At 38.9% G+C, this 25,622-nt stretch overlaps 1 protein-coding gene across 1 annotated transcript; it reads right to left on the bottom strand.

Moving 5' to 3' along the window:
• spopl.S (speckle type POZ protein like S homeolog) lies at positions 1–25,622 on the bottom strand. Its single transcript, XM_018238765.2, has 11 exons — positions 25,285–25,622; positions 17,980–18,115; positions 17,057–17,178; positions 16,820–16,971; positions 16,226–16,353; positions 8,900–9,077; positions 8,762–8,817; positions 7,891–8,013; positions 6,386–6,528; positions 6,005–6,058; positions 1–4,772 (listed from the first exon to the last, which is right to left on the bottom strand). The coding sequence occupies exons 2-11, from the start codon at positions 18,079–18,081 to the stop codon at positions 4,628–4,630; spliced, it is 1,203 nt and encodes a 400-aa protein (XP_018094254.1). The 5' UTR covers positions 18,082–18,115; positions 25,285–25,622; the 3' UTR covers positions 1–4,627.

The following is a 25,622-nucleotide window of genomic DNA, read 5'->3' as shown; positions in this document are numbered from 1 at the left end:
TCAAAAGACAACAACGTTTTTACATTTCTCAAACAGTCAACAGAAGTCTTAAAATATAACTGACCATAAAATAACATTTTAAGCCACAAGCATCTTGATAAAGCAGCCAACCAATACAATTGTACATTAATTTACAAAGCACAGTGTTTGACATTTTTTTTGGTACAAAATGTGTTTTAAACTTGAAAATAACAGACAAAGAAAATATATATATATATATATATATATATTTATTAAGCTTCCATATTTCAAGTATATTCAATCAACCTGAAATAGAATTTTTTCTCGGCGTATTATAGCAGGCTCTGTGCAATTTGACAAATGGAGCTTTTAAAGCACCTTTATAACAAGGTATAAAGTTCCACTATAATCTGGCCAAAGCCAAATACAGGTTTGTCACATGAATATATTGTAACTGTCACACACAATTCAGTAATCCCTCGTAGTCCTTCCAAAATGAACCTTCTGAGCATCAGAGCTGAATGAAAGAGAGAACTGTGGGGAAAAAACATGTTCTGACAAGGGTTTAAAAGAGATACAATCCCAAGAAAATCTGTGATGTTGACATCTACTTCAAATTGATGGCCTTTAATTGCATACATTTGAAGGCCATCAAGTCCCCAGTAACTAGGGGTCACAACTTTTTCTATGTACAATTTTTTTTTTTTAAATATTCTTCTGCAGTGGGTTAACACTTTCACCAGCACATTGCTAGTTAAAGGAGAATTCATGCTTATCAGAGCCACTGCAGCCCCTTAGCAAAGTAGATCTGTGGCGGTGAGGATGTCCCCAGAAGCTTCCCATCTTATTTTCTGCCGATTCATAGCTCATGCTTTGGGCTGCTGTCAGTTACCTGAGTTTAGGGACCAACTCACAACTAGTAATATAATAGTGATGACTAAAGGCTAATTAGTAATTAATTCAGAGACGCATCACAAGGCAACTCAGAAACCAGTGCATTCCTCACCAGAATTAATAACCAGCCCTGTAGCACCAGCTTCTATGATTGGTATAACCTCGTTTTCTGCTTCATACTTTTAAACCACTTCTTAAAGGAGAAGGCTATCCCAATCACTGGGGGTGCCAAATGTTAGGCACCTGTAAGAGTGGAAAGGCCATCTTTTTTCCTTAAAGTTTGGCTTTTTACTCGACTATGCATGTGCATCTTTGCAAGGAAAGCTGATGCAGCAAGAGTATTGCTTTATGGTGCTCCTACAGAAATATTGTTGGTTGCTGCAGTTTTCTGCTTAGAGCAACACCTACTTGGGGTATCAGGTGTTACCCAACATCTAGCACCTTCCAGTGATCAACCCTTTCCTTCTCCTTTAACAGTAGCCCAAAATACACTAAACATGAGCAATGCCGCTATCACAGAAAAGATCGCCTAACAATCCAAGATGGCAACCTTAATGATCGTTACTGTCTTAGGGTTGCTAAAACTCTCTGCTGGGGCAGTATATACGATATAGCATTTCTAGCCAAATTCATTTTTAAGCTTTAGTTCTTCTTTGATGCAGAAAAGACTTGGAAGAATATAGAATAACATTACAATTCACATGATGATGACTTTTACCAATGTGAACATAACAGAGTCATCATGTTAGTTTAATGAATACAAATGATTAATCCGTGGTTGCCTCTCTACCACTGTAAAACCAGGTTCCACTTATATTGGCAACCAATTAAGATGCGATGCATGAATGCAGTCAGCATCTAAATTAACTGCTAATCAGCCGAGAAGAATGTGAATTTTAAGTGTTGAGACGGAAATCCAAGATTAAAGGGAAGCTTAAAATTTCACATTTGATACTGCAAGGTTTGAACATGGCTTTTCAAGGTCATTTCCACATAAATGCACCATTTTAGCATAACATCTACAATTTTGGGATTCTTGCATTTGATTTGTTCTGCCCCCTGCAGAGGCACAGGATGAAATATATGTATTCTTAAAAGAGACGATTTATTATCAATCCAACACTTAAAGCAATGTTAACGGATATGAAGACAAAGAACGTTGAATGTTCTGCTCGTCACAGACCTGATGAAGGACATTACTTAAACATTACAGCTACAACATGAAACAAAAAGCCTGGAGTAAACTAATTCTTAGCCCTAACAATATTCCAAGAAGGAAAATTATTTGCTTGCATTGGTATTTCATGGTTTAAATAGACAATTAAGATCTGGTTTAGGGCAAAGCTAGATGGGGTACTATAATACCGCTGAGTCTCCTCTGCCTCGAGTGGCAAAGCACACAAAAACACCTTGTGGTTTTTTCTGTTGATCCAGACATCAAGCTAGTTTGGGCACTTTACAGACAACCAAGCCCCCACCTGCCATTACCCGTAAAGACATTACAAATGCAGTTATTGCACAATCAAAGTACCATTTCTTTCTACTGCCATCTTTTTATAAGTAAGGAAAGGAAATTCCCTTTGAGCTGTAAATTCTGTGATAAACGGAGTAGAGTAATCTAAACTTGACCTAAGGACCAACAGACTTGAATTGATTGGCCAATACGATCACAATCATTATTTATAACTGCCCAAGATATCAACTGCAAAGAAGCCATGGACAACTTCAGTAGATTCAATAAATACCAGAAAGTAATTCTGATTCATAATCAATCCCTTTGTTTCCCTTAAAGAAAGGAATAGTTGCTTGCTATAACCATCAACATAGAGAACTAGCTAAAGCATAAGACGATTAATAAAAGCTCTGTTTCAATGGGTTGGTACAGGCCTGGCACATCTAAACCTTTATCGGTGGTAATTGCCCTCATCAATTATACAAGCATATCAAATAAACAAACAATATTCTCATTGTACTTGAATTATGTACTCGTTTTTATAGGCATAACTACTGTTAACAAAGCAAACACTTGTATGTTGCGTTAATTTGGCCATCTACTGGATGTCCTATATGAATACAGGAAAAATACTATACTTGACTGTCTTGTATTAAATGAAATACTTGTCAACATATTCATTTGTGTACTTACAGAATGATTAAAGGTCATTGGAGGTTGTTAGCAACTGACTAGTTGCTATGGGTCAATAAGGAAGTATTAGTGTACCAACCAAACGGAATACCTCCCTTAATTTCTATTTGGAAAAGAAGGATGTTTAGGTTGTCAGAAAGTCAACTTGCTAATCCTGGTCTGTTGTACCAACCCAATCATTTACTTGATAGTGCCTATTTCATAGAGCTTTCATTTGGATTTTTAAAACACATTTTATTTTTTGTCAAACAAATTAAGAGTTTTTTTCTGAAAGTGCTTATATTGTTTGGCCAGGCAGTTTATACTTGCTTAGTCTCAAGACAAAGGCTGTTCACGCTGAAGTCAAAGAAGGACATTGGAAATCGTGTAAAAAGAACAGCATTTAGACTGTTCAAGACTGAAAATAAAAACAGAGGGGGGGGGGACATTAATTTGAAACATCTGGATGTGCACTAGGCAGCACTTGACTATTAAAGCTCATGGCACATCCAGCACATTGTCCACTAGCAGTTTTCTGGCTGAGGAGGAGAATAAACCACATGAGCTAGGACAAGCTTTTTTTGTAATGAAATTATTCTCTCTCTCTCTGTTTGACTAAGTGTTTGAATCTAAATCTACACCTGAGCCTTACAGAATTACTAAGGAACAGAACACCATGTGTTAGAGAAGCCTATTTTGCAATATGGAGTTAGTGCAATCTGGTACAGCCTGTCTCAGTTTTTATAATGAGGAGGACCACTCAAAAGGTTATTTTGTTTGTTTTTGCATAACGAAAGGAAATGTGATCTAAGTAACTTGCCAATATCCACAAATTAACATTTTCAACAGCTTTTACAAATGTATTTTTAAAAATACCTTTTAATGCCAAAAGCATGGACACCTGCCTGTCCAGTGTCTCATTTCAACACACAGGGCAATAATATAAAGTTGCTCATCTCTCTGTATCTAGAACAGCCTCTACACTTTTGGGAAGGTTACCAATAGATCTTGGAACATTGAACAGATTTGCCTTTTTTCACACCTAACAGCTTGGGCTATCAGTCATAGTTGCCATTCCAGTTCATACCCAAAGGTGTTCCTTTGAGTTAAGGACAGAGCCAGTCAAGTTCTTCCATTCCCATTTCTGATATGGTGGCTGTGGCTTAATTAGCCATTTCAAATCATTAGAAGGGATGTTCAAATACATTTGGCTATATATAGTAATTGCAATTAAAGGCATTATCAGTTTGTCCCTTTCTATTCTCTACACTGAAGGTTCTGACTCTTGTAGAGGAAGTCTGTGCATTTATTGGAATATTAAGAAGATGGAGATCCCCTTTAAAGAAGAAAAAAAAATGGGGGGTTGATGGGCGACCAATAAATCTTGGCATGGATACGACAATTTTGAATGGAACATCTGAAGAGAATTTAAGGCCATTCTGTGAATTCAAGGGCAAATAGTCCAATGTAAACGTGTGGCTTCCATCTGATAAGAAACACTAGTAGTTTTCTTCTGTAGGTGAGTAAAACCAGAGAGTGAATGAGGAGAACAAAACAAAAATACATGTTCATCTGCTTGTTTAGTAAATCAGCTCTGAACACTGAGTTGTGAAGTCTATAAAGTTAAATAAGTCCAAAGGAAAAGTTTTACGACTGTTTTAGCCGCTTTCTTGGAATTCCAAAAGGAGGACACTGTGCGGAAGCGAGAGCTCGGAAGGCCTCTGCTACTAAGTGCGGATGGGATTTGATCATGGATTTCCAGCCAGCTGTTTCCATTATGTCCATCGTTTGGCTGCAAACAGAATACATGTTAGGGGATGGTGTGTATGGAACTATTCAGCTTCGTTAAAGGAACAGTAACACCAAAAAATTAAAGTGTCCTAAAGTAATGAAAATATAATATATTGTTGTGCTGCACTGGTAAAATTGGTACAGCTTGTGTGTTTGCTTCAGAAACACTACTATTGTTTAAATAAACACGCTGCTGTGTAGCCATGGGGGCAGCCATTCAAGCTGGAAAAAGAGAAAAGGCACAGGATACACAGCAGATAAAAGATAAGCTCTGTAGCATACAAGGGAATTATTCAGAATTTATTTGTTCTCTACTGTGTGTCCTGTGCTTGAATGGCTGCCCTCATGGCTACACAGCAGCTTGTTTACATAAACTATAGTTGTTTTCCTGAAGTAAACACACTGTTTTACCAGTGCAACACAGTATATTAGATTTGCATTACTTAAGGACACTTTCATTTTTTGGTGTTACTGTTCCTTCAAGATAAAGTGGTATTGTCAATGACAGGGTAAATCTGGGAACCCATTGGTGTCCGGTAGGATTGAATTTTCAGCGCACGGCTTGCCTTTAAAAAATAATTATTCCTAAAATGAGGTGTTCATACCACACTTTGGCCAAAATATGTAAGCTCATGAGCCACGTCAAGGTCCATGATTGTACGAGAGTCCTACATTATCTCACGTACAATGAGGAGCCAGGACATGGCACGTGAGCTTACATATTTTGCCCAAAGTGTGGTACGAACATCTCATTTTTTGTAATAATTATTTTTAAAGGCAAACCATGTGCTGACAATCGGCCTCCTTCTTTTTGTGTACAAATCTTGGCTTTTTATAGTTTATAGCAGCTGGTCAGCTCTAGATTGTGGGTTGGACCAAGTGCCGGCACACAGGTGTTTCTAGCAGTTTGTCATCGCCGCATCGTGGGTTAGACTGGCGCTGATTTTTTTCTGAGGTTTGAATTTTTGGCTATTGCTTCATGCATGGGGCCTATGCAGTCAGTCAGTATCTGATGATAACCCATTGTTGAGTTGAGGCATATGTTTTTGGTATGCAACAAGATGGTGACAGTAACAATAGTATTACCCAGCCAGTCCTACTTTATTTATTCAATACATTACAAAGGCAGCTGAAGTGCCATATGACACTCAGCCCTGTGTTTAGATAATAAGGCCCCCCAGAGTCTGATTAGCCCTGATGTACAGTACACAACCTTACAAATACATCACTTACTTGCTATTGCAATTTTTCCTATCCTTGCATCCCAATTGGCCGAGAACGCTGCATCTAAAAGGAAACACGCCTTTATAAAAACAGTTTGCAAGTAATCGCATGCCTGGAAAAAAGGTGGCAAATGCTGGCAAATCGCATGCCTGGAAACTAATGGCAAATGCTGTAGCCAAGAACCACTGTCCTATACATATCTTTGATTAATGTGGCCTCACTTTGCAATGTGAGCAATGTGTGATGTCATGCAGAGGAAGAGGCCTGCTACTGACATCACCAACAATGAGGGATGACATCAGTAAAAAAAAAACTCCTGCCTTTGATTAGTGATTAAGAAAAGTGCATTATAAAAACCTGCACTATGAGAGGTAAAAGTTGCTAACTTGCCTGTTAATGAAGTCTATAGCTTGTGCTTTCAGCTGTTCGGCACTGTGCAAATCTGCGAGAATAAGAACGTCAGCAACATTCTCCACTGTAAGGTTATTGCACAAAGACTCTTCACACATGACTTTAAGTCTTTCCAGTGCATACTAATGGAAAAACAAATACACGTTAATGGTGCATGTACCTCTTCTAAAAACAAAAAAACAAAAAAAAAACAAAAGTTAGCATGAAAAGAAAAGAACAAAAAACTCTGTTGCAAATGATATAGATATTAAAAGACACAGAGGCATTCTGTGACCATATAAAGATACAAGGCAGCAGGCTGAATTATACAGGGAACTCAGAGTATCACTCATGTATTATAAGGGATAATGGGCCCCCTCACTGTAAATTATAAGGATGTTAGAAGTCACTCAGAAGCGGGCCAGGCCCTAGGCGACCCAGCCGGCCAGCTTGCCCCTACTTCCCTTGTGATGTCACACTCTTACGCGCATGCACGTTGACGGGGGCACATGCGCGCCAACGTCACAGGCTTATGCGAATGCCGATGCATGCATACACACAAGTTAAATCTAGTGAGCAGTAGAGTCTTGTCTACGGGTAGGCAGAAGAGGTAGCTGCCCAGCGCCCCCCCCAATTGTTGTGCCCTAGGCAGCTGCCTCTTCTGTCTACCCCTAGTTCCAGGCCTGAAGTCACTAAAGTAGTTCTGTGATCATATAAAGGCACAAGGCAGCTGAGTTATACAGTGAACTCTGAGTATCACTCATGTAGAATAAGGAATAATATACTTCCTACTGCAAATTACAGAACTGTATGTAATGTCATACATAAGGTTTGCTTCTGGGATAGTCTACAGGCAATACAGTCATATGCCTATGGCTTTTCACATTTTTAACAACTTCCTCTAGTCTTAGCCTCTAAACACTTCGTACAATAGTCAAGCTCCCAAATTACCTATAAACTACTATTTATTAAAATATAAGGATATTAGAAGTCACTGAGAAGTTCTGTGACCATATAAAGGCACAAGGCTGCAGGCCAAATTATATAGAATCTTCCAGTTTGGATCCAGTTTAAACTCTCTTTTGCTGAATAGTGCCAGTCTCTTTGTACTTAGCACTGCAGGCAGAACACACAGCAAGAAGTCTTTTCTCTCCTCCTAGTTGATTAGTATAAATTTCGGGTATTACAATGCTTAATGCATATTAATACTAGACAGTGGGACTGGCGCCTCTATGAGCACCTGGAGAGGTGATGAAGGAAGCCCAATCGAATGGCAAGCTAGAGTGGGATTTAGGAAGAATGATCTTCCTGGAATCACAGAATTAAGGTAAATTAGGGAGAGATGTGGGAACTAGGAACTATTCCTAACTGACTGACACATATGGCTACATATCTACTGGCCCAAACAGGGTTAACAAATCAACCAATTTAATTTGGTTTTATTCTGTTCAGACCATTACTCAAGGTTAAGAAAGACAAGTCTAATTAATAAGGCAATTACTTACTTTATCTGCCGCTGCCAACAATTTATCTGCCATCTTGTCCAGATGAGGTGCTCCTCCGGTGTAAATGAATCTCATCATTTCTTTAAACACTTCAGGATCCACATCACGAATGTATACCCTATTCTGTAACGCAAAGTGCATAAATAAACAATTATGGTACTTAGGATTCAGCGATATCCTCTAGGAAAGGAGACTTACTTAGAAAGCAGTGTTGGAGTTACTAAATACCATAACACTTCCCCAGCTTCCATCAGTATTGGATATGCATATAAAAAAATAGGCTTTGGCTGCTGTCAGTTACCTGAGCTGAGGGACCAAATCAAAATACATAGCATATACAGAATATAAAAATCAACACTAGGCTAATGAGTAATTTAGATTCACATTACATGGCAACATAGAAACCAGTGCATTGGGCATGAGAACTGACCGATAATCCTGTAGCACCAGTTTCTATGGTAATTATCCCAGTTTTCGGAAGAATAATGTTTGATTATCCCTAAGCTGAGTTTATCAACAGCAGAACAAAACCAGAAAACCTGGTGTGTCAAGGCCACTTATGGACAATAATAAATTACAACCTTTATCCCTGTTCACTTGAGACTCACAGTCTCTCTAACAGGGCCACTGTCAAACTCTTAAGCTGAGCATACACAGCAAGATTGCTGGAGAGGTTGCCCAATTGGCCACCCCCACTTTAAACCAAATCATTGTGATCAACAATCAGATCACAGGATGACCAAGGTGGCCCTTGTCCAATGGAATTTTCTAACCTGCCCAATCAATATGTGGCCAAAAACAGACAGATATTTGTTGGCTTATATATATATATCTTGAACCATTCTAGCATTTTTTGTGACTACTTTCTTACCTTTCTACTTTCTTGCATGGGATGTTCAAACATTGCACTAAATACAGGAGAGCGAGCTGCAAGAGATAAGGCACCGTATGAATGTGAGTTTATGTGAGAGGAGAGAGATGTAACTGGTCGCATAAACATTAACATTACCTGCAAGAATAGATTTATGAGCCTTAAATTCATTCCCTTCTACAAAGAGGCTGCAGTCTGTGAATCTTCGGTTTTCCCAGAGACATCCCATATCTTCTGCCAGTTGACACTCCGGTACTTTTAGATTGTTTGAGCTGGACTGGCCTGATATATTTACGGAGTCTTGGACCACACTAACCTGTTACGTGATGAGAAATAGTAAAGATTTATTGTACCTCTTCCCAACTAAATCAGATTATATTTTTGAATATATGAAAACCTATTATATAGAGAGAAGTATATTTTATATAGCCTGGCCTTTAGTGCTTAATAGTGTTGCACAGGCCGGCTGGCTTTGAATGTATCTCGGGACCTCTATTGTTGAGCTCGAGCTAAATAGATATCTACCATGGAATGTTCTGCAAGCATAATAAGCTATACCTTCATACTGTACTGTCTAAGGGGAACAATATGGTACCTACCACCAATTTGTATAAACACAAATATACAGAGAATGATACTGTACTGAGCCCACAAGAAGCTATACTCTTATACTGCCCTAAGGAAAATTAATACAGACTAAAATATCAATAAATGCATTAAATAAGCAAGTCTACCAGGCTAATAATAATGCAAGACATTTTGGAAATTAACTGGAATTGGTCAATGCAGCTACCCATAGCGAAAATTCTCCCTTTTCTAAAGGAATTATTCCAGCCATTTTTGCAAGATTCGAAACAATACAAAGACGCTGGTGTACTTCCAGCTGAGCAGCTATTTTGAAATGCATTACATTCTAGGGAATAAGCAGCACATGTGAATGCTGTCTCCCTTAGCAGTCAAAGGCAATTCTCTATCACAGGCAGCCAGAAGGTGTTTGTCCAAATTAAACCTCAGCGCATGATAAACTGCACAACTTACTTTTCATTTAAAGGGGATGTTCAACTTTAAAAAATTAACCTTTAGTATTGTGCAGAGAGCAGAGTTCGAAGATCATTGCCATTAGTAAAAACATTTTCCCCAACCAAAGTTGCAGGCTAATACAGCTGTAGAGTTGGGGGTAACAGGTTTTCTTTAAAAGAAAAAAAAACAAAAAAAAAAACCCTGTCAGCGGTAGGCCACCCACACCGAGAGAGAGTCCCCAGTACGAGTGGCCATGTTGGAGCACTCAAATGCACATAATTAGCAACATCTTAAGCACATTATGCACATGCGCTCTGACATGGCCACTCCCACTGGTAGTGCCAAATTTTGATATTCTGACACACTCAAAATAGGAGAGAAGTAATTCACCGGCACAACTTGGGTAATGCTGGCAGGGAAAACCCTTGCTAGTTGGTTGCGGGATTACGACCCGAAACCCAAATTGTGTCAGTGAATTACTTCTCTTCTATATTGATTACAAGGTTGCCGATTCCTCTTACACAGGGCACTGGGGATTCTCATTGATAAGATCCCATGAGGATCCTGCTATCATCTCTGTTCTAGTGATTGTTCCTGAATGCATTTAATACATTCTTTTAAAACCTAAACACAATTATACCTGCCCTTCTGATATATGACAAGAATATACTGTAATATCAGCAAGCAGTATCTCCATGTAAGAGAACAGCTCATAGACAAGAGATTTAAGGCAATTCATAATGTGGGCTATGAGAATGCAATGGGAGTCCAAAAAGAAGTGATGCTGTTACCTCCAACCAACTGCAAAAACCAAATTGTTAGTGTTACTGAAGGATTATATCCCCTTTAAAACCACATATAAATTCAGAAAAGCTTCATAAACATAGGCATTTTTGGCCACCTGGATTCTGCATTTCAGATGGGTTTATTTTCTAGCTCAGACAGTGGTTCTGTCCCCTTTGTCAGAATTCTAATCATATTCATAACAGATTTGTTGTACAATTAATTTAACTTGTTTAAATGGAAATAGGATGTGCTATATTTGCTCCATCTGGTCTCAGGGGCCACATATCAATTATCCCCCAGCACGCGGACAACTTGCAACCTTGCCTGTTTTACACATCCGGAAGACAGATCAGAGAAACATATTAAAGTTAGCACCTCCAGTAGTTTCTAAAAGTTACTAATCAGCCTGATGTAAGGATGATAACTTGTGAGTGTGCCTGCCTGCCTCTTTGCATATACACCAAGCCCTTAACAATGGGAATCAACTGGGAACCTAACAAATTACTTCACCAACAAAAAACCTGGTATTATGCCAAAGCAGTGGACACAATATAATGGCCGCTGCAACTGGCAGCCACTGACTGGCATACAAACAGAAGTCTAATTACCAGAATCTGTTCACCTGAGCAACAGCTTGCATAACAGCCACCCTTATGGCACCAGGCTCTACTGAACTTGTACAGTTATTTCATTTGCTTTTTTCGCTGTACAAAAATTATTAAACCCGAATGCACATAATTCTGTATATATTATTATGATTAACAGGATCCTTATTGTCTCTCTGGCCATAGATAGATCAGAGTATATGATAAGTTTAGCGAGAGATACAATAAAACAATGACATCATAGCTATTCCCTTCTTTTAAGCACAATTCAGCAGGAACAGCCCTCTAAGTTCACTTACAGCCTATACAGAAAGATACCATAAAACTATAGCAGCTTAGGTATTTCCTTGTCAATAGGGATAGCACTTAAAGTGGAACCGTCACCCCAAAAAAATTATTGAAAATCCTATTTTATCACGAGTCAAGCAAAATTAACTTTAATTACACTATATAAATTATTTGAATCTTGTTTCCTTCAGTCTGGGAATTCATAATTATAACAAGCAGGCAGGAGCCATTTTGTGGACACTGTTATTAAGACAAGCCTTGCATCATCTCAGAATCTTGTTTGTGCACCAGAATGGGGGACCTGATGTCCATCCCCATGCACTGGCTACACAATTAAACAGTGAAGAGAACTGGGGAATGTGGGGAGAGCAGTGACATCTAGGAAGTGCTGAATGGAAAGTGAAAGTAATTGCTTGCCCCGCCTCTATGCCTAAGGCATAGGGGAGGGGCAGGCAATATTTGATTGACAGCTGAGATTTTTAAATAAATTTACAACAGCTACAATTGCTTTAACAAAAAATTTAAATTAGATTTCAGGTTAAATTTGAAAATGACTTTTATTATACAGATTTGTGTGTCTGGGTGACTGTTCCACTTTAAAATCCATAGCCTGTACGGAGACACACAATAAAAGTATGACAGGACAAGTATTCCTCTGTACTAAGCACAATTTAGCAGGAGTATCTCTATAGGTTTGCTCATAGGAAAGATACTATATGCTATGCCAGCATATTTAGATCAAGCACAATTCAGCAGGAGTGTAATAGTCTAGGCATGCTCAATTAAGTTTGATGTAATGGTTCATCTAAATGGGCGTCCAACCTGAAGTCTGACATACAGAATAATAGCAGTGTGTTTAAAAAAGTGAATGCAACTGAAAATCCTTATGACCGCTTTTACTTCCATACACGCAAATGCATTGGGATGCCTGCACATTCTATTCCAATTCAAAACCTATATAAATGATTATCAAATGTGTTCTATTCCTTTACAGAAAGTGAAGAAAAGGGAATATTATTTTGACTGTATGCTCTACGGGGCAGGGACCTACTTCCCACTATGGGGCAACTTTACTAAAGGGCGAAGTGACTAACGCTGGTGAAAATTCAACAGCGTGACGTAATTTCGGAACTTTGCCGATTTACTTTGGTTGCTGGTGTAACTTCGCTAGCGAAAGGAGACTCTATTGGTAATTCGCTACCTAACGCTGGACGAATGTGTGCTCTGGCTCTGACGAAACTAAGCAAATTCACCAAGATGCGGATTTTACTGAACTTTACCTCTTGCGCCAGACTTGCCTTCGTTGCCTCAGACCAGGTGAAGTGCAATAGAGTAGATAGGAGTTCCTCAAAAAATAGTTGAAAAATTTTCTAAGTCACAAAAACACTAGTGTCTTTTCCTTTTTTCAAGGTCATAGGCTACAAAAGAGCGTAAATTTTCTTTTGGGGTAACTGGCTTCCCCCCTACATTTCCTAACATATGGCATATAAACTATACACTGGGCTCATGTGTAGGGCAATATAACAACTATTTTCTTTTATTAAGGTTCCCTGGGCTTGTGTAGTGTAATGTATTTGCTGCAACATATACATCCATTCAACTTTAACTTCCCGCCGTATGCAAATTAGCCAACGCTAGCACAACTTTGATTCGCTTGACACAGTTACACTAGCGCAACTTCGCCAGCGTTCAGCTCCCTGGACGCAACTTCAGATGTTAGTGAATTAGCGTTGTCCTGGAGAATCCACGCCTTGCGGAGTGTTGCGCTGCGAGCGAAGCCGTCGCTGGGGAATTTTTGGAGGTTAGTGAATTTGTCCCTATGTCTCTTGCCACATAGCACTTAAAGGAATTGTTCAGTGTAAAAATAAAAACTGGGTAAATAGATAGGCTGTGCAAAATAAAAAATGTTTCTAATATAGTTAGCCAAAAATGTAATGTATAAAGGCTGGAGTGATTTGATATATAACATGTCAGTCAGAACACTACTTCCTGCTTTTCAGCTCTCTTGGTTTACACTGACTGGTTACCCTGGTTACCAGGTAGTAACCAATCAGAGACTTGAGGGGGGGCCACATGAGTCATATCTGTTGCTTTTGAATCTGAGCTGAATGCTGAGGATCAATTACAAACTCACTGAACAGAAATGTACCATGTGGCTCCCCTTCAAGTCGCTGACTAACTCAGAGTTATAGAGCTGAAAAGCAGGAAGTTGGATTCTGGCTGTTTTATTAGACATCTGTTCACTCCAGCCTTTATATATTACATTTTTGGCTAACTAACTATATTAGAAACATTTTTTATTTTGCACAGCCTATCTATTTACACAGTTTTTATTTTTACACTGAACTGTTCCTTTAAGCTCTGTGTGTTTATTTATTGTATTTATTTTGTGACTTGTCCTCCCTGTGTGTACTTTTCTATATATATTGTACTTCTATGCATTGTACGGTGGTGCTGTGCCTTTGGTTATTCTTCTACCCATTCGAATTATAGTTTTCTATTTTCTTCCATGTCTTTCAGACTTTAGTTGCCCTTTTAAAGCATTTGAGATCATTTAAGGTGATCAGCCTATCATTTTCTGAATCAGCAGCATGCATGTCATTACTGTTGGGTCTGTTGGTTTTCTATTACTCTACTAGTAAATTATTTGCCATGTAGAAATGTGTCTACCAAAAACAGTGATTGATCAGTTTAGTGATGTCAGATTGCTATTATTCTCAGCACAATAAATACATTGTAAATACATAATTTGAGAATAACATGAATGTTAGGTATAAAAGAAAAACTGTTCTTTTCTGCTACATATAGCCCAATGAATGCCAAATCTACTTTCCATCCCAGCACAGAGAATGTGCAGGCAGTAGTATTTGATTTCAGTAAAGGCACATTGTGTATTTCTGAATTAGTGTCACTTTAAATATACTTCCAAGAAAAGCCGAAACCCTCCTGCTGCAGCTCCTCGCTACATGTTTTATGCATCTCCTCCCGCAGCCATGATCGCCTCCAGATAACTGGTCATTTATTTATTACCCTGAGATAAATTCCAGAGCATTTTGGGAACAGTTCATAAATCATCTCGAGTAATCCATCAATCAATATTCAAAGCACAATTAGGTTAACAAATCAGAATGCAGCGAGGACAATGCGTTAACCCTTTAGGGGGTCAGAGGCAACAGTAACAGTGGCAAAAGATTAAGACTTTCCAATGCTGGAATCTGTGCAATTTTATAATTAACACTTTGCTTGTTGTTTTTTATCGATGGAGAAGTGTTGGATAATTATTTTCCATTTTTGTTTTTCATTGTTATTGTACATGCATGGGATCTCTTATCCGGAAAGTTCCAAATTAGAGGACATTGCAGTCCATTACACATCAACAATTCGATTTTTCCTTTTTTATCTGTGATATTAAAGGCCTTGTACATGATCCTAACTAAACTGCCTGAATCCATTTTGGGGGCAAAACAATCATATTGGTTTTATTTAATGTTTAAATGTTGTTGTTAGAGGGGTACATTATCCCTTATAATACACAAGTGATACTCAGACTTTCCTGCATTACTCAGCCTGTAGCCTTGTGCCTTTATGGATATGGACTTTTAATATTCTTATCATTTACAGAAGGGGTACATTATCCCTTATAATACATGAGTGATACTCAGAGTTCCCTGTATAACTCAAGCCTGGAGTATTGGAACTTTATAGTATATAGTCACAGAACTCCTCAGTGACTTCTGATATTTTAATTAATAGAATTGTATAGGTCATTGTGGAGACATCACTGTTACTATTGTACAAAGTCTTTAGAGGATAAGACTAAAGCAAGTTATTAAAGGGATTCAGTCATGATCTTTATGATGTAGTTTTTATTTCTAAATGACACAGTTTACACTGCACATAATTCACTCTACTATATAAAATTTCATTCCTGAACCAGCAAGTGTATTTTTATTAAATTGTAATATTGGTGTGTAGTCATCTCAGGTCATTTGCTTTCAGAAAGAGCCAGCACTTTAGTATGGAACTGCTTTTTGGCAGGTCACATGGGGGCAGCTGGGTAACTGACAATATGTCTAGCTCAGATTTCAAAATTACATTTTGAGAAATGGATTTCAGTGCATAATTCTGCTGGAGAGCAATATTAACTGATGTGTTTTGAAAAACACTTTTTTTTCCCCATGACAGTATCCCTTTAATAACTAAGGATGTACCGAATCCAGGATTTGGTTCAGGATTCGGTCTTTTTCAGCAGGATTTGGCCGAATCCTTGTGTGTGGCCGAAGCGTATCCGCATATGTAAATTAGGTGTGGGAAGGGAAATCACGTGGCTTTTCGTCTCAAAACAAGGAAGTCAAACATTATTTTCCAACTTTTTCCTTTCCTGCCTCTAATTTGCATATGCAAATTAGGATTTGGCCGAATATTTCACAAAGTATTCAGGGATTTGTCCGAATTCCAAATAGTGGATTTGGTGCATCCTTATTAATAACTAATAACTAAACATACAGTATGAAAAACTGAAAGACTAAAGTCTTAGAGGCACATAAACTGCATTGCCAGATATAGGCTGTAGATTCCAGCAACAAACATTATGTATGTCAGTCTTTGTGCAGCCCTTTGCCCGCACTTCTCTCCAAGCAAACTGCAGCATAAAGGTTGTGGCCACTGGCCAACATAAAGCAATTCCATTACATTTAATGCACAGCTATACAGTTTATTTCCCTCCTGGGTAAGAACAAAAATAAATAAATATAGGTATACTTACCTCACAGTACAGTGTAAGCTTATCATCTGGTAACAGAGCATTAGCTTCGTCAAGTAAAAAATCTCGTCTAATGTATTTCTTAAAACCCCAGTCTTTTCCCTGAACAAAGCGATAGGCTCTCTGACTTTCTGTTAAAACAAGAAAGAGAAGTTTCTAAATCCTTACATCACAGTCAGAAAAATATATATTAACATTTACATATACTCATATACTCTTATAATCTTAGGCAGCTACTGAAGATGGGCACATGCTTAATAGAGAAAACATCAACAGACTTTCAACAGACTTTCTGTAATGTGCACATCCTCAGCCAGGTAGCACAGGGAATACCTGGGAATCATAAAAAGATTGAAATAGCCCATGTACAGCCTAAATCTGGCCAGTGCACTGGGGGCGCCTAACAAATTGGACACCCCCTAGGGATTTTAGGGATTAATATAACAACCCTCTGAGATCCATAGCTTTTGATCACTTTCATAGGCCCTTTGACAATATGGTTGCTGATATAAACATTACATTTATCTATGTATAAAGAAAACACATTTAAAAATGAAAGGCCGTAATTCTTTTCTCCATTCAGTTACTACAACCTACCCATGGCTTTTGTCTCTTCATTCTTGGAGTTAAGGATAGAAAACTTGAATTTCGCCCGCACTTCATTTTTTGGGCTACTGACGAGAAGTAAATACAAGGACAAGTAATCTTTACTCTCATCATCTAAACCTTTTGGATTAACTCTTAAACACCTGGAGGAAAAAAAAAACCATGTTATGTGATTACATGGCAGAATGCAACATCTGACTATTGCAGTACATACAGTAGGTCTCTTACCATTTCAGTTTATCATTAGGTCCTGATGAAAATGAGGAACTTTTTAAAACTTCACCGGTTTCTTCTCGGCAAAAACTAAAGTTATTTATGGTCCACATGTAGGAGAATTTGACAACTTTGACCTAGAAAAAAATAAAGCAGATTTAGATCGATGTAAAAATGACAATGTCAACAAGTTTGTTTTCCCTTTATATCTGGAACACAAAACATAAATATATAGCACCAAGTGTATTGCCTTTGCTGTGCATTATGCACCATACTTGCAGGGCTGCTCTCTCCCATCAGCAAAACAAACTAGGATTTCTGGAACTTTGATGAGGGGCTACTGCAAGTGGCATTAAAGCAGCTGTTTGGTACTTAAAAGAACAAAAACATCAACAAATGAAAGTGTTTTAAAGGAATGACAATATAATGTACTGTTGCCCTGTGCTGGTAAAACTGGTGTGTTTGCATTAGAAACACTACTATAGTTTATATAAATAAGCTGTTGTGTAGCCATGGGGACAGCCATTCAAGCACAGGATACACAGTAGTTAGCAGATACTTTCTGAAGAATCTCATTGTATACTACAGAGCTTATCTGTTATCTGCTGTGTTACCTTTGCCTTTTCTCTTTTTTTTCCAGCTTGAACGGCTTCCTCCATGGCTACACAGCAGCTTGTTTATATAAACTATTGAACTCTTTCTAAAGAAACACACCAGTTTTACCAGTGCTGTGCAACAGTACATTACAGTCATTCCTTTAAAAAATTTTTTTTTATATTACTGTTATTTTAAAGTCCACACATGCTCTTTATGCAATAGATTATGCATTGTCACTAGCCTATAGTAATTGCTACATTCCAAGGCAAAAAGATAAGGTCAGCAGCATTTGATACTATGCTCCACAAATATCACTGCTCTTGATATAAAACACAATATACCTGGGTATAACACCAACTTTCAGCCACAGGTGGACTTGACATTTCTTCAGAGGAAACCGTTGTGGCAACTTCAGGCATTTTGACTACAAATATTTTCTGCATAAAAAAAAAAAAAAAAAATCCTTTGGCTGTACACCTGTTTTAAAAAGAAAAAACACAATTAAAATGAGGAAAGGGCCAGACCTGTACACCTAGTACTGTCCATCTGCCTCCATAGAAAGGGGTCAGTTATCTTTTCTAAGCATGATTGCAAGACACATTATACCAAACAATAGTAGACACTGGCCCATGGGAGATCTGCAACTTGCTAGTAGCTAATCCACAGGGGGCTTTTGCACTATTTTTTGATCAGAGACCTCTAAATGCTGTCTTCTAACATGTTATTTTTTGTATATGTATATCACTTGCGTTTGTATCTCTCTACATTGTAAAGCATGAAAGAGACAAATGTATATATAAGTGCACTAGGTTGTAGGTTAACTACTCAATGTTACCGGACTGATGGCTTGTGCCCCCCCCCCGCCCAACCTGCATTTGTAAAGCCTTGACCAAGTGTTCAGAGGAACGAGAAAAGCAGTATTATAAATAGAAAGAGACTTTAGAAGTTCCTCTGCTTTAACTTTCTTATGTTATTTTCCCTGCTTGGCTTATGGTGCGGTGACATTATGCTGCAATACCCAAAAAAAAAAACAGAATTCAAAGGCCAACTATTAAGAAGAATGTGAACATAAGCACATTTATCTTGCGATCTCTCACCTTTAATAGTTTGAAAGATTAATTTAAGGGGAAATGTGAAGTAAATAACTTGATTTTTTTCCCTTTCAATATCATATATCATTGCTAAATAAATACATAAAGCAGAATCACAGGAGTACAAATATCAGATGAAGCAAATGTGATCTTAAACTCTTGTGAAATTCCTATGGGAATAAGTGTGTCCTTGCATGTGATAGGGAAGACTTACCCACTGTAACATATCTTGCAATATATCCTATGCATCGACTTGTATGACACAATCAGATACTTTGGTAAAAGACTGGTATTGGTCTGAAATAGGGTTGCCACCTTTTCTGGAAAAAAATACCGGCCTTCCTATATATTTATCTTTTTCCCTATTAATAACATTGGACTCAACCATCATTTTTACCGGCCAGGCCGGTAAAATAAATGCCAGGTGGCAACCCTAGTCTGAAATTACGCTGGTAATTTATTTAAGGCTTTTAAGATGATATTTCCTCTAGTGGTGCTGTCAAATGGAGGTGGATTCTATAAGCGAATAGACGTGGCCATTGTGTTACTTGCACCTATTGTTAAAGGCTGGCTTTTCTCATTATAGCAGGCGGAAGGCAGTTTGAGTAGATTGTTGCCCCGCAGAAGAGGCGATTAAATTCCCCCCGAATCTGCCCGTGTGCTAGCTCCCTAACGAGTGACTGAAGTTTATCAGAGCACAAGTCACATGACTGGGGGCACCTGGGAAACTGACAATATGTCTAACCCCATGTCAGATTTCGAAATTGAATATAAAAAAATCTGTTTGCTGGAGCAGCACTATTAACTGATGCGTTTTGAGAAAAAAAATGACAGTATCCCTTTAAGTATATAGCCTAAAATGGCGTGAGGGTCGACCACTTTGTAGTGCAAACTGGGTTGATACATTAGATTGGTTTAGGAGCCAATGATAAGACAGGTTCCATACATCCGCTGATAAGTTGCTCACTTATTTTAAGTCTATGACAAATGAACAGACAATCACTGCAGGATTTTAGATACAGTACGTTTAAAGGGTGGTTGACCTTTAAGTTAACTTTTAAAATGTTACAGAATGGCCAATTCTTGTGCAGCACTAGGGAGCCTTGAACTTAACACCTCTCTAACCACACTCTAGGCTCCAAGCTCCTTGATTTACATATGACAGCAGTGAATATTCTAACCTGGCGTAGTGCGTACAACAAAATCAAATGATAATATACAGGTAGGTATTTGTTAATATACAGGTAGGTATTTGCCTTAAATGCAATAATTAACTGAAGCCTAATAAGGGCTATGCCTAGCATGGGTAACTACATAGCATTACTATAGCAAAGTAACCACAGGTTTTTAGACTTTTTGTTACGGCCCCACGTAGTGTAACTTATAGCAACCATGTAATTGAACAGAACATCCACACATATAGTACCCGCTAGGGACTAAATGATTCTCTTTTACACTGAACAATGAACTTTGATAACTAAACCAGCTATTAGGGCCAGTCACTGTATCTGCCTTGCACATTCCATAGGTGTTTATCTAATGACCCTTTCTCAGATTGGATATTTAACGTTTAAACGTCATTTTGGTGCTGCTTTCCTGGCTGTAGCAAGGTATAAGCAATGCTATGGCCACACCCAGTCCTATTATGGTACAAGACAGACAGGCTGGGACAGGATGTCAGATATTCAGCATTATGCAGATTTGGCATCTGTGGGCTGCAGAAAGCACAGATCCAGCACATTTCTGTGCATACATTCACAATATGTGTAAGTAACAACTCACACCTCAGACAAACTGTGTGTTTGCTGCTGAAGCTAAATTATTCAGAGAAACTGAAGGCAGCCAAGCAAGGTGCTTAAAGGAGAAGGAAAGGCTAAAATTAAGTAAGCTTTATCAGAAAGGTCTATATAAATACACCAGTAAACCTTCAAAGTGATGCTGCTCTGAGTCCTCTGTCAAAAGAAACACAGCATTTCTTTCCTTTTATTGTGTACACATGGGCTTCTGTATCAGACTTCCTGTTTTCAGCATAAACCTCCAGGGCAGGGCTTGAGCATGCTCACTTTGCTCCTCTCCCCCTCCCTCCTCCCATCTCTGCTGAAATCTGAGCTCAGAGCTGTAAGTGAGCAGGGAGAGACTCAGGCAGGAAGTAATGTCACACCAAGCTTATATGGCAGCGTCTATCCTTAACAAACAGAGACAGTGTCTAGAGCTGTTTACTCAGGTATGATAAAGCATTCCGCAGAATAAATATAGCGTTCTAGCTTGCACTATTGTGGCTAATCTGTTGGCAATAAACGGTCTTGTAGCTTTCCTTCTCCTTTAACCACTAAGCAATATGAATCCTATGTCATTCACAACAATAAACAGATTAAGAGGCATTTTTAGTAAAACCTGACTTTTTCTCACTATAATAAAAAAATACAACCAAACTCCCAAACCCCTTAATTTACCAATAATTATTCTTGAAAGAAACGGTTTCAGAAGTTGCAACAAAATTGTGTGACAATTTTAACCATGTGACTTTTTCAAGTTAACGCTTGAATCATATGACTTTTTCAAGTTGTCTCTGAAAAACTCAAATTTATTGAATGAAAACCAGTACAAATAGCCCGAAACTATCCTGAAGGCAAAAAACATGTTCCAATTGTTGAAGGTACCATCTGCCATTGCCTTTTACATGATTTGGACAGGTTTTAGCTGGAGTATTTTTGGATTCAAACTTTTAGCACCTTCAGATCATAATAAATCTTAAGCTTTAGTTTCCCTCTAAAAATTCAAGCTTTTCCCCTTTAAAAACTTGACTAGAAAAATTTGAGGTTTAATAAATAGGCCCCATAGGCTAAAACCACATGAGGGCTGATCTCGGCCTGCCAAAAAAAATACTGAAATGCAAACTCTTTAGAATCTGAGGAAAAATCTGCCGAGCCTGCATTGCACCTGGGCCAACACAATGGTTCCGGGTGCAGGTGAAGAAGGAAGCAGATGCCAATCATAGGTGCTGTATTAAGCCTCTCCCAATGGATCTACACAGGCTCCCAGTTGAGCAGCAAGCTCACTAGACCACCACCTGCACAGCCCAATCAGACAAAGAGTTGGCCTACTAATGTATGTCCAGCTTTAGAAAGTTACTGCTAGAAAGATATATAATACTTTAAATTAATATAAAGTAATTTTGGGCATTTTGTTGTTACTGACCCTTTATAGGAAAAAAAAAAACTTACTACAATCCATAAGGAGGAGGTAGACTCACGTTCCCAAAATAAAAAAGCAGCAGAAATAGGAGATCTTTTGTTATTTCTTTTTAAAAACCAGTATAACGTCACAAAAACATTGTGATCAAAACTTTTTAAAAAAAGAGCATAACCCCATCCTACAAACAGAAGTCTCTAGGAAAAGCTAAGGCATAAACCTCTTTATTTGAAGGAATTGCATTTAAGTAAGTGAAGTCACTGGGATAACTGGGTCACTGGGCCAGGAGCAGCCAGCATGTCTGCACAATGAAGTCTGACTAATGAACTCTGAATGAACACTAAGGAATCTGTGATTCACTGAGAATTAGTATAATCCACCTATTATAATCCTGAACAGAACACATTTATAAATGACACACAAACTTTTTATGCTGGATGAGTTTCAGTGTTATCTTTATAGCGGTTTCCTTCAAGTTGGTCTCATTTTACAGTTTGCTGTGTGTATGTCTCACTATTAACATTGCAGGAATGCCACGAGCAGTTTATCCCCTCCAACATATCAATAAGAGGTTCTTCACTTAAAAGAAAACTGAATTGTGCATGCAATTGAGAATGTGCCTGCTGAAGTAACAGCAAACACAAGGGAAGGATCTGCTTAAGCTTACAATAGGACAGGCATCAACCTGCAGAAAAACTGGTGCAGGCAGAGCTTCTACAGGCTGACGTGTGACATGCGGGTAAACCTGATTATCATCTCTGCACCAAATTGTAGGGACATGCTTAAAATGTATGTGCTGTCCATACAAATGTTGTAGAAAGTACAGCATAAAGCAGCAGAGTATACATGGAATCAAATACACTCAAAGGTACAAAGCATATGGCTGCACAGGGCAGATAAAACCACAAAGTTTTATGGAAAGCAGAAATGCAGTGCCAGGCAGTTTCATGTAGCAAACAAAACATATGGGGTCCTAACTCTCTAAGCATTAGCCATTGAATAAACCACAGGCCCTGTAAACAGCAGGCAGTGGAAGCAAACACATATGTATTAAACCTAAACAGTGTGGCATAAAAGTATTACTACACCAAACTTATTAAGTTACTTCAAGCTAGCTTTGCCAACTGGACAAAATGATACTTGATGCCAGTGTTATCAATAGGGAAGAAACATAGTGCAGATAGGCAACCTACTGGGCATCTATACAATGGGAACCTTCAAATGTAATTTCTAGTGTGCAATTAGCCATACAGTGGCACTGCCAACTGAAATAATTATGCACAATAATGCACAAGTTATAAGTGCCTAATATATTGTCTTTATGTTCTGTTAATCAGACAATATCAGGGAGACAAAAAACATTACCCAGAGGAACAAACAACTGGGCTGATAGCTAGACCTCTGACTCTCAAATGCATCCAGTTCTCCTGTAATTTAAACTGTACTGCTGGGCCCTGCATTTCTATCAGGTATTACACATTGCCTACACCAGGGGTGTCCAAACTACGGCCCATGATCCATTTTTAATTGGCCCGCAGCGAATTCCAAAAGCATACCATAATATGGCCCGCACACAGGGTTGGACTGGCATGCCAGGGCACTTGCGGCGTACGCTGCGTCTGCACGTAGAGTTTGATTGCGCAGCACCCTGTGACTCCCCTTCCTGACGCGACTGGCCAGAAGAAGGACCAGATGCCTGTAGAAAACAGTGAGCTCATGCTTGCATGCATGTGCACGCTCAGCACAGAGCAGCAGGGAGCAGCAATGGCCCTGAGACGGCAGCATTTAAATATGATCAACATTTTGTTGCTTCTTAGCAGCCATCTTCCAAGTGCTGCCTGGACAGGAGGGAGGTCGGTAGTGTGAGTGAGAAGTGAAAGGGACTGGGGAGAGAATGGTGGAGGTGGGTGATGGGGAGAGGTCCAGTATGAAGAGAAGAGGGGAGTAAGAAGCTGCTAGGATGGGGAAGTGAAATTGGAGCATGAGGTCAAGTGAAATAGGGCTCCATGATATGCAAAGTTGGGTCTGGAAAGAATTAAAAAAGCAGGGCCCACATCCTATTGTTCCAATGGGTTAAAAAGCAATTGTAACGAAGCAACACAATATGGGGTCTTGGACAAATGTAAGGGGCTACAAAGATTTGTACACAGCACTGAATACTATTTGACCATGCTCTTGTTTGACACACCCAGGGTTGCTACTTTTTATTACTCATTTAGGGCCTAAATCGCTAGTAAGCAACCTCAGAAGGGATATCAGTGTCAGGCCAAATATCAAGCTAAATGATCGGCCCCCACACATTTTCACCTCACCAAATCTGGCCCTCGTTGCCTACACTGTGCTAAGTATCTGTCGGCTGTTTATAACCCCTGCACTCTAACTTCTGACTCCAACAATGCAGCAGAAACTAACTGATTAACAATCCTTACATGCGGTTTTAAGCAATCACACATTAAAAAGAAAAGGTTACGGTATTTAGATAGGTCTGTAATTTAAACCATTATTTTACATCATCTGAGTTCTAGAGTAACCAGTTCAGTTAAACATGAAAATCTGGGTTCCAATAACAATCCAGCATAAGAAGAGGCTATGGTGAAAATAGTTTATTTTTTTTTTTCACAGCATTTTTACAATGGGTCCAAATACTAATGCCAGTGAAGATTTGTATCTCTGAATATGCCCTTAGTAGTTCCCCATCTCCTCTTCTGATAATTCACAGCACCTGCTTTGTGCTGCTATCAGCTTAGGGACCAACTCATAAAATACTTTATAAATAATATAAACATCATGACAAAACGCCAACTAATTTAGATTCACATTACATCGCATCAAAAAAAAAAAAAAAAGTGCACACTGCATTCGAGTTGATTAGTCAACAGCTATGAAGCATTAGCTTCTATGAAAAATGTAAGCTCGCTGTCTCCTAATATTCTAATGATTTCCCACAACGCCTAAGATTAACTTCTCAGCAGCAGCCCAGAGCACACTGAGCATGTGCAGTGCCACTGACACACATAACATGGCCTAACACAATCCAAGATGGAGAGGTGCTGGGGACAGTTTTAAAGGCCTAGATCACTACAGTTATAAACTAAACTTCTGGCCTAGTGCAGTTAATTGTATATATATATATATAAAATAAGTATTTCTACCCAGTACCATAATATTTTTTATGGTGTAGGTGTTGTTTAAGGAAAGCTGAAGGTTACACAACACAAATACACAGTATAGTTAAAATAACTATGATACAACTTATCTATATTCCTGCTACCCCCTCCCTTTCTATGTGTCTTTATGGGCCCCACTACCTGCTCTACACACTGACTGATGCAATAGAAGCCAAACAGGGGCCCTTCCGTTTACCTGCCCAGAGGGGATGTTCCTTAGCTCCAGATAGGATCTCCTTTCCGCTCTGCCCACGGGCTGCTCATTCCCCACCTCCCCATTTGGTAACTGCGGGAGAGGGCCCCCCACACTCCGATAAATAGCAGCCGAGTGGGGGATACAACAGATACTGAGTGGACTGCCGGACCCCAAACTCGCGCTCCGACTCCAATCGACTCGGAGCCGGCAGCTGTCAACCAGTCATCCCGGTATCAGAATCTCCGCTAAAGACTACGGCTGACAGCCGGAATTAATCGGGACTATCTCGCAGGCCGCCGCCATGTTACCGGAAATCGGATGCGACTCTCAGCTGCCCC

Source organism: Xenopus laevis, chromosome 9_10S, assembly GCF_017654675.1.
Source record: "Xenopus laevis strain J_2021 chromosome 9_10S, Xenopus_laevis_v10.1, whole genome shotgun sequence".
Lineage (NCBI taxonomy): Eukaryota > Metazoa > Chordata > Amphibia > Anura > Pipidae > Xenopus > Xenopus laevis.
The sequence above is the reverse complement of the archived record's forward strand: the minus strand, read 5'-3'. Positions and strand labels throughout refer to the sequence as shown.